This window comes from Salvia splendens, chromosome 6, assembly GCF_004379255.2.
Source record: "Salvia splendens isolate huo1 chromosome 6, SspV2, whole genome shotgun sequence".
In the NCBI taxonomy this organism is placed as follows: Eukaryota; Viridiplantae; Streptophyta; class Magnoliopsida; order Lamiales; family Lamiaceae; genus Salvia; species Salvia splendens.
In genome coordinates, this window is record NC_056037.1 from 30,869,836 (window position 1) to 30,879,523 (window position 9,688).

General features: G+C 40.7%; 1 protein-coding gene across 1 annotated transcript; it reads left to right on the forward strand.

The window, feature by feature from the left end:
• Positions 1 to 235: 235 nt before the first annotated feature.
• Positions 236 to 2,766, forward strand: LOC121809429 (protein SRC2 homolog). The gene is made up of 7 exons (XM_042210049.1): positions 236 to 526; positions 605 to 709; positions 781 to 907; positions 999 to 1,070; positions 1,882 to 1,927; positions 2,026 to 2,350; positions 2,442 to 2,766. Exons 1-7 carry the CDS (start codon positions 484 to 486, stop codon positions 2,486 to 2,488), a joined length of 765 nt encoding a protein of 254 aa, XP_042065983.1. The 5' UTR covers positions 236 to 483; the 3' UTR covers positions 2,489 to 2,766.
• Positions 2,767 to 9,688: the final 6,922 nt, after the last annotated feature.

A 9,688-nucleotide genomic window follows, 5' to 3' on the forward strand; every position in this document is an offset into this window, starting at 1 on the left:
TAGCTATTTTACTTTTACTAATTTTAATAAATTGACTTCAAATTCAACTAACTTATTCTATACTTTATAAATTTTTTCAACTACTTTTATAAACTTTTTTCAACTACTTATGTTTTAAATTCAAACAATTTTTAAAAATTTACTATAATGATCAAATATGTAACATCTAACTGGGGCTGGGTCAGATAAGAATATTTGGTTGGAGATTGTAGCAACTTGATGAGAAGCTGCCTTTTGAAAAATATGTGCGACTTTTCAACTCAATGTACGCGGTTGAGCATTTTTTATCACATGCTGATGATATGCACAATTTGGTATAAGTAGTAACCCTTGTAACAAATCCCAAATCTACAATTTCATCATATTCCGTTTTGGTTTGTAGATTTGTATTCTCAAATTAAAGTAATCTTCGATCCCAAATATACTGTGCGCATAAAGTCAGCGGTTATCTTGCTATTCAATCAACTCAAAATTTGCACTACAATGTCGCTCTCCGGCATCCAAGGTCAACTTCTCGAGGTCACAGGTGCGTCGATTTGCGTTTGACACACTTGATTGTTTGTTGTTCTATTTTGATTTGAGTTTGATTTTTGGGGGAGATCAGTTGTTGGATGCAACAAATTGAAAGACACCGAATGGATTTCCAGGCAAGATCCCTACGTTTTTCTCGAGTATGGAAGCAGCAAATTTCGCACCCGAACTTGCACAGGTTGGCTGTTTTTGCTTTGAATTAGTTGGTGATGTTGATGAAATCTGACCTGATTACCCCAATTTGTGTAGATGGAGGGAAGAATCCTACCTTTCAGGAAAAATTTGTGTTCACTCTGATAGAAGGGTTGCGGGAGTTGAGCGTCGTAGTCTGGAACAGCAATACTCTCACTTTCGACGATTTCATCGGCACTGGAAAGTAATATACTCATTGCATTTTCTATCTTAATCAATTTGTTTTGCTTATATATTCAATTGTGGGATCTTGATCTTCAATTTTGCTTCTTCAGGGTTCCACTGCAGAAAGTTTTGTCTGAGGGTTTTGATGATACCGCATGGCCTCTCCAGGACAAAAAAGGGAGGTATGAAACTAATGTGAATTTCATTTTGTGTTGTCCTTGGCTTCGTAATCCAGTCGGCATAACTCAGTATTTCAAATGAGGATTGGTGTATCAAGTGGCAGATATTAGATGGTTTGTTTGAAAATGAATGGAGTGCTAGTCGTCAAGTATTATTTTCATTAGCAAATTAAATTAACCGAGGTTGTCTACTGTGAAGTGATTCTCTTTATCATCTTAGATGAATGGAATGTTATCACTGAATAGCCACAAATGGAAGAAAATTAGATCCTTCCTTGACTTGAACTAATAATTATCTCACCTTGACCAACAGTGTAAAGTTAATGGTCCTGTCCTACTTTTCCGCCACTCTTTTGTTTTTCCTTTTGTAGCTGCTTGGTTGTTTGGTGTTGGGTTGATATAGATCGTATTAACCCGTGAGTCTTCAAAAATGTGGATTTGGTCTTGGTGCTGTCTCTACTAGAATGCCTGTTGGATATATAGAATTTGGTACCCACAGCTTATAGCTTATAAAATTCAAGATAATGTGAAACTGCAAATGAGTTTTTATGCCTTTTAGTGGAGGCAACATTAGAGTAGAGCTGGGAATAGAGGGTTGAGAATCAGAGTGTTATTCAATCTGGTCAATATTAGCATACTGCTTAACGACTCGTGTTATTTTCCTCTCCAGGACTTAAAAAATATTCCATGATAGAAGTAATGATAGTTGCATCAATTTTCTGTGGTGGACTCCTACTTTTATCTACACATCCACATGCTTGCATTTGGTATATGATGTGCGAGTAAGCTTCTAATATGTCCGTTTCATCTACAGGCATGCTGGAGAAGTTCGATTGATAATGCACTTTTCTAATGCCAAAGTAAGCTAGATTTTCCTTTTCTTTGTTGAGCTTTTATTGATGAGCTAAGAGACAAGGAATCATGTATTCACTTGCAAAGCCTCTTCTTTTTTTTCCAGAAGACAGCGAAAAGCCCCGCTCCATCCGCTCCATCGTATTCAAATGCACCTCCATATTCAGCACCTCCACCAGTAGCATCTTTTCCCCAGGCACGCTATCCTCCATCGGGCTATCCTCCAGCACCTCAGTATGCTTCCTACCCTCCAAATTCTGCGGCATATCCACCTATGCAATATCAACAACCGCCAGCTGCCACTTATCCTCCAACTTACCCTCCGACTTCATCATATCCGCCACAGTCGGCCTATCCCCCTCCGACTTCATCATATCCGCCACAGTCGGCCTATCCCCCTCCTCCGCAGGACCCACATAACTACCCTCCAGGTACAGTTCTGGCCCCTAATTGTCTTGATGGACAACCCTGCAAATGAATTCCAAAACTAACACGAATCATTTACTTCCTTGACCCTTGCAGGTCCATATCCTCCAGCTCCATATCTATATCCCCGACCACCATATTGAGGTGTATTGCCCTCGACAAAGTTAACGAAGAAAACAAACCAGCCTATAGCTGTCTGGTAGTCCAGCATCCTGAAGTGTATATACTTGGTATCTACATTGTCATTCCTAGCTTCCATCGTGTTCCTGAAACATTTTCGCTTGCTATGTCGCCTGTACTGTGTATGTTATATTGCATTTGCATCCTGCACGTTATTGGAAACTACTTCGTGAGGTAGTAGTGAAAAATTCCCTCAAATATTACTGTAGTTTTTTTGTATGGCAATTATCATTTTTTCTCATCGAGTGTTTTGTGGCAAGTGGCTATTGATCCGAAAACAGTAGCTAAGGGCACCCACAATGGGGGCCGATCGCAAGGGCCGAGAGATCGGCCCCTCTATCGCCTCTCACAGGTCACCCTTGTGGGGAGGGAGGCCATCTCCACCCCCACCGCCTCCGTCCCTGAGGCTTGAAGCCGATGGCAATATCGGCTCCGCATCGGCCTGCGATGGGCCTCCATTGCGGGGGCTCGGGCCGATGATGGAGCCGATATCCCATTTTTTATTTTTATTTTTAATTTAATTCAATTTTTAATCCATTATATATGCCCCATTCTCCATCAATTCACATTCATCCCTTTCCAATCCCAATTTCAATTTTTTTACTCTCTCCACGGTGAGATATGAACTTCAGCAACAACGTGCCCGACATGAAGGGGAAGAAGAAGGAGACAGTCGGGGAGGCGTCTGAAGCTGGGCGGACGATGAGTACCTACTCCATAGAGGAGTCCATTGCTCTTGCTCATTGTTGAAAACAGATCTCTGAAGACCCGATTTTAGCCAACAAGTGCGAGGGCGGTTTTTGGAGGCGTATTGCGAAAAGATACGAACAAGTAATGTAGGATGTTTTATTATGTTTTTAAATGAATTTTTTTTGTCGTATATATTTATGTTGTCTTTTAATTACACAAATAATTAAAAGTGAAATATTAAAAATAACGATGAGGTGGAACTGAGATGGACTTTGAGATAGACTCTCATTGTAGAGAGATGTGCTCTGAAATAAGTCTGCTGATGTGACGGAAAAAAATAGAGATAAGAGCATCCCCAACGGTGGTGGAATGCTGCTCGTCCGTCCTTGCCGCTGGCAAGGACGCGCTCCGCCGCCGCTGCGCTCTTGCCGCTGGCACGGACGTGCTCTTAGCTAAGAGCACGTCCGTGCCAGCGGCAAGAGCACAAGGCGTCGACGTGGCATGCTCTGATTGGCCCGTTGATTTATCATTTTTTATTATTTTTTTTAAAAAAAAATCGAAAAAATCTGAAAATTTCAAAATTAATTAAAAAAATATTGTCTCACTTCCTAATAAAATATATCCATTTTTTTCACACTTTTAATTTTTTTTCCATCATTTTTACCCCAAAATTCATACTTTCATCTATAAATACTCTCATTTCAAACACAAAAAATGACACTATACTAAACAACTCTCTCAATCTTAATTTTTAGGATTTTAATTATGTAATTTTTAATTTTTAGGAGTTTAATTATGTTATTTTTAATTTTTAGGATTTTAATTATGTCTTTTTATTTTATTTGTAATTTGTATTATTTATTGTGGTTTTTTAATGATTTTTAATATTATAGAAATGTTTTTGTTTAATTGAATTTTAAATTGAATTGTGCTCGTCCTTGCGGAAGAGCACAGCTGTGGGTGTTGTGCTCTTGCCAGAGAGCAGGCAGAAAAAGTGGGGCCGGGCCCACAACTGTGCCGCTGGCAAGAGCGTGGTTGTGGATGCTCTAAGCTCCGGAGATAGGCCACCACTACCACCGTAGGTTCTATAAGTCCAATTATACTTGTATGTAGAAACAAGCTCCAACGGTTATATTTTTAGATATAAAAAGTTGGAGAAAATACAGAATTCAATCTCAACGTAATAATTAGTCTTCATTCTCCCACTTTCACTTCCACTTCCACTTCCACTTCCACTTCCACTTCATCACAACTGTCGATCTGTCATAGCATAGCAATTGTAGTATGACCCCACCCCCCATGAAATAAATAAGTAAAGAACCAAAGAAGATTAAATATACTATTATAATGTACTTATACAGCAGAATCACACTAATCATTTTCGGATTTGGAAAGTGGTGGACAAATGATTTGCCACTTGAGAAAATGACAGATGTGGCCTTAATTGTCATATTTGAGGTTTGTTTTCTGAGACATAAAAATAGGCCTCTTTGACTTTCTTAGTAGTATTTCACTTGTGATAACTGAAGGAGTGAAGGTGATTTGATACCAGCAGTTGTTGGTTAATGGGTTGATTAAGATGGATAACAACTGTAATAATAAAGCTACTTTTGATATCTAATCACCACCTTCTTTTGTTCAAGTTCAGTTGCATTTAGTTGGCATCCTTTGACTAAACCAATCCAAAGTTGATACCCAAGATTCAGTTTTCTCCAATATTAATTCGATTACGTCTCAAAATCTCGCTTTAATGATCTTGTTTTGAGAGAAAGATGAAGCCGAAATCATCCATCCATGGTCTACACACATGCATACGTGTTTGGAGGGGGCTCGAGCCCCCACCATTAATTTTTAATCAGACAAAATAGTTTATATTCATTCATCAAAATCATTAAGTTAGAAATCCAATTTTACCGATTATTTTTTCTACATGCACTAATTGCATTTCATTCTTCCATTCAACTTACTTTGTGATGCACGGTAGAACATTAAGAGAGATATCAAAGAGATGATTAGTTTTGAAGTGCAGAAAATGAAACATTTAACTCAACCAACTATGTGGTTTGAGGCACCTAACAAGATTTAGGCTCAATATCTTGACTATAGTAGACTTAAATTAGTGCATGTAATTGACTCTTGTTTAAGTACTCAGTATTAAATAGTGCTGAAAACGGGGAGACAATACGGCACTATTAATGGCTTTTTCAAGCCAATAATCAAGACACAAGTAACAGCCATGTTGTACCATAAAAGTCCCTTTACTTTTATTGGACGAGTATGCATTAGATATGTCTTACTATTAATCAGTAATTTTGGACAGATTGCACTTACAAATAGGGCTGTCAAATTGGATATCGGGTATTGGATACCCGATACCCGAACCCGAAAATATCGGGTAATTGGATACCCGATACCCGAAAAATCGGGTTTCGGGTCGGGATCGGGTATTGAGTTATTGGGATTTTCGGGTATCGGGTTACCCGATACCCGATCGGGTAATACCCGAATACCCGAAATACCCGAAATTAATAATGTTTAATTACCTTCCTCTCTTCCCCATCAGCAGCAGTCTTATCTTCATCATCATTTTCACCTAAATCGTCAATAGCCCCCTGCTTCTCCTCCTCCGTTACCTTCCCCTCAAAGGTTCCTTCTTTCTCACTCTCCCCCCTCTCCACCGCCACCACATCCACACCAATTCTTCCACCACCCCCATCTTCGTACTGAACAACTACCTCCTCCTCCGCATACTCCTCATCCAAATCATAATCTCCCTCTTCCTCGTCCAATTCCCCCTCATAATCCGCCGCCCCACCTTCAGACTCCCCGTCCGACTCAATCCTCCGCGGCGGATTCCCCCTTGCTCCGCCTCTTCTTCGTCGTCGCTAGCCTCCCTCCGCCGCATCTTCAACGACAACTTCGCCTCCTCCGGATCGCTCTCGCACTCAATCTCCTCCGCTGCCATCGCCAGTTACAGAAAGAGTTCAACTTTCTTCGATACAGAAATAATGAAACTGTAGTTACTGCAAAACGTTGAGGGAGAGTCAAATTTCATCAATCAATGATTGATTTCGAGAGAGAAAAAGAAGCATTTTTTTGGAGCATTTTTTAAATCGGGTATTTCGGGTACCCGATTTATCGGGACTGGATACCCGAATCGGGTATCCGGGTACCCGAAATTTTTTTCGGATCGGGTATCGGGTAGCAATTTTTTGGATTTTCGGGATCGGGTACCCGAAAATTTCGGGTCGGGTACCCGCGGGTACCCGATTTGACAGCCCTACTTACAAAATGACAAAACAGTACAAGATTTTCTAATTCCTCATCAAGTATTTAATAAACTTGTACCGTATATATTTCCGTTATAGTGGAGTACAATTTTAACAATACTATATTGGTTTTCATGTATATTTTATCTATATACATATAGAAGGGGGTGGCTAGTAGACTACTAGTGCCCTCTTTTGGTGTAGCGGCGGGCTTGGACCAGCAATAGTGGGCTAATACTATGATGTCCAATTCTACCTACTACTAATTGTATTATATCCAAATATCTCATCATAAGTTATACTATAACGTATTTATTGTTTTTTTTTTAAAGAAGCAAGTGTGTGATTGTTTATAATATGGCTGGATAAATATACCGAAATATCAAAATACCGCACTTACCGTACCGAAAAAATACTGAATTTGCGGTATATCGCAAGTTGGGATTTTTTTTTCATACATAGGAGTTCGAGATACATTCAGCAAGCGAACTAGCCCGCCACAGCCCCTCGTGGCTCGAATACTTTAGCTTCCCTCCGACGGGTTCGGGCGTGAACTAGCCAATGTTGGCTCGTAAACTGCACTCCCTCCGACGAGTTCAGCCCCGGTAGACTACCCGCCACCCTCAGACGCGTCCAGGCTCGAAAGCTTGCCAAGCCCCAAGGAAACAACCTTGAACAGGCCCACAGGGAAATTAATCCCAAAGTCGCGCCATCCAGGAGTCGAACTCAAGACCTCCAGGATGGTGCCATATCCTTGCCACCCTTCTCAACCACTTGAGCTAGGGGGCTTGGATTATATCGCAAGTTGGGGTACGGTATGATACCTTACCGATATATTTCGTTATGGTAAAGGTATAGATTTTTGTATACCGCGGTATACCACATATATAGTATTTTGCCAAAAATTTGATATATATATATATATATAGAGGATTGTATATATATTATTTTTATAATTTATATAAAAATAGTTAAAAAGTTAAAATCTCTAACCCTACTTTCACATTTTAGTTCCTCTGCCCACAACCCCAAACACACTCATGCAAAGATCCAAATCTAGTCCATTGTATGGATTTGATTGTGGTTTAGTTTTAATGTTTTGAACATTATTAAATAGGTGATATTTTATTTTATACATTTGGTTATAAAATAGGATTTTTTTCGTACGAAACACAGGTATAACGGTATGTCATACCTTATTTCGGTATACCGTAAAAGTACGGTATACCAAAATACTGTATGAATGGTATAGTACGGTATACCGCATAAATGGTATGGTAATGGTATCGGAAATTATCATACCGAATTTTTCTGTATACCGAAAAATTCGGTAAGATATAGGTATGACATTTTCTCATACCACAATTTGCAGTACGATATACGGTATGACATTGTCGGTGCGGTATACCGTACCGCCCCACCCCAAGTTTATAATGGTTGGTTACTGTGATTATCCGTGCATTCATACAAAGAATTTCATGTTAAGAGATAATTTATTTTGGACAATAAATGTATAATTCATGCACTTTTACATGTAATCGTGCCGCTAACAAATTATTATCCTATTATCTGTTATCTTGAAAATTTATTGATTTTCAGCGTGTTTAATTGGTTGACGTAATACATAATTTTTGTGCTGTTACAATAATGACCGAAATCTGATTAGTTGTAATGTCAATTCATTATCTTCATGTCGTCGAATCAAATTGACTAACTCTAAGTCTGTATAGAACATAATTATGTGCAGCAATGTGATACGTTTAATGAAATTCGAAAATTGAATTTATCTCCACGGGAGTATAAATAATAAAATACTACTACATAACATAATAATGAGCCTTTGTCTTGAAATGAATGACTACTAAGAAAATATCCAAAACACTAACACATATACTAATGATCAAACTGTTAAAGAAACACTGGCTTTGTACTTGATTTCGTGTAGTAATTTGCATCTGCAAGTACATAAAAGTTAAAACATTGGCTTTGTACTTGATTTCATAAACTAGTTCAAGATTCTTGATAACTTTTTATTAGATCATAATTATGATTATCACAATCATTATTAATCAAACTACCGAAATACTATCAAGTCTTTAGGCCACCCGCAACGCGTCAGCGGGTGGCCCGTGTTTCGTTCCGCAGTGACGGAACCGGGGCGGGACGCGTTGCAGCGTCTCGTCCCGTCACCAGCCCGTCACGCAACCCGTCCCGCCGCGACGAAACGCGGGACGGCTCGCCACGCGCCGAGGCGACGTGGCGCGCTCCCAGGCCATGCGTGATGCCCACTCGCCGTCCCGCGAGTGGGCATCGTCACGCTGACGCAATAATTCATTTTTTTAAAAATCGGATTAAATAAAAAAATAAAAAAATGTTAATCGGTAATATTACCATTAATAGAGCCGTTTTTCCTTTTTTCCCCTTTTTTTACTCTATAAATACTCCTATTTCATCCTCATTTCACACACAACTACACATCTATTCTTCTCAATTCATCTCCATTTTCTCTCTAATTTTCATCTAACATCTCATCACAAAATGTCCGGCGACGGAAACTCCAGCGGTGGCGGCTCCGGCACGTGGGATCTCAACGCGTTCGGCGGCTGGGGGAGCATGTACTACACATTGGGTGGTTCCGGTTCGTCGACGTCGGGCACCCAGGGTTCGGGCACGCCGGGGGGGTACCAACCACCCAATTTTGATGTTGATGCATACGCCCGTCCCTCCGTCCCGCGGTATTCGCAGGGATTATCCCAGATTCGGGAGGATTATCCGGTTCAACCCACTCCGGAAGAAGGCCGAGGCGGGGGAGGCTCCAGGGCGGAGGCGGAGGAGGATCTAGGCCGGCATCCGTACGACCCCAAAGAAACGCTGGCGGTGTACAACGCCTGGATCAACGTCTCGTACGATCCCATCGTCGAGAATCAACAACCCCGGAAGTGCTTCTGGGAAAAGGTCGTCGAGGCCTACCACGAGATTAAGCCGAAAAAGACCCGCCGCCGCACATATAAGATGCTCCGCGCTCACTTTGACCGTGTCGACAGAGAGGTCAAACGATTCTGCGGCATCTACAAGAATGAAGCGGCTCAGTACCAAAGCGGAGCCACGGGAGCCGACATTCTGAGGTCGGCTTTGCGGGTATACTACGAAGACACCGGCAAACAATTCAAATATGCCGATGTTTGAGAGGTCGTCAGGGACGAG

Bases quoted from the DNA above. Each gene is read 5' to 3' on its own strand.
- LOC121809429 (XM_042210049.1), top strand. From the start codon at position 484: ATGTCGCTCTCCGGCATCCAAGGTCAACTTCTCGAGGTCACAG. The intron at 710-780 runs GTTGGCTGTTTT...CAATTTGTGTAG, and splicing joins TCGCACCCGAACTTGCACAG to ATGGAGGGAAGAATCCTACC. The intron at 908-998 runs GTAATATACTCA...TTGCTTCTTCAG, and splicing joins GATTTCATCGGCACTGGAAA to GGTTCCACTGCAGAAAGTTT.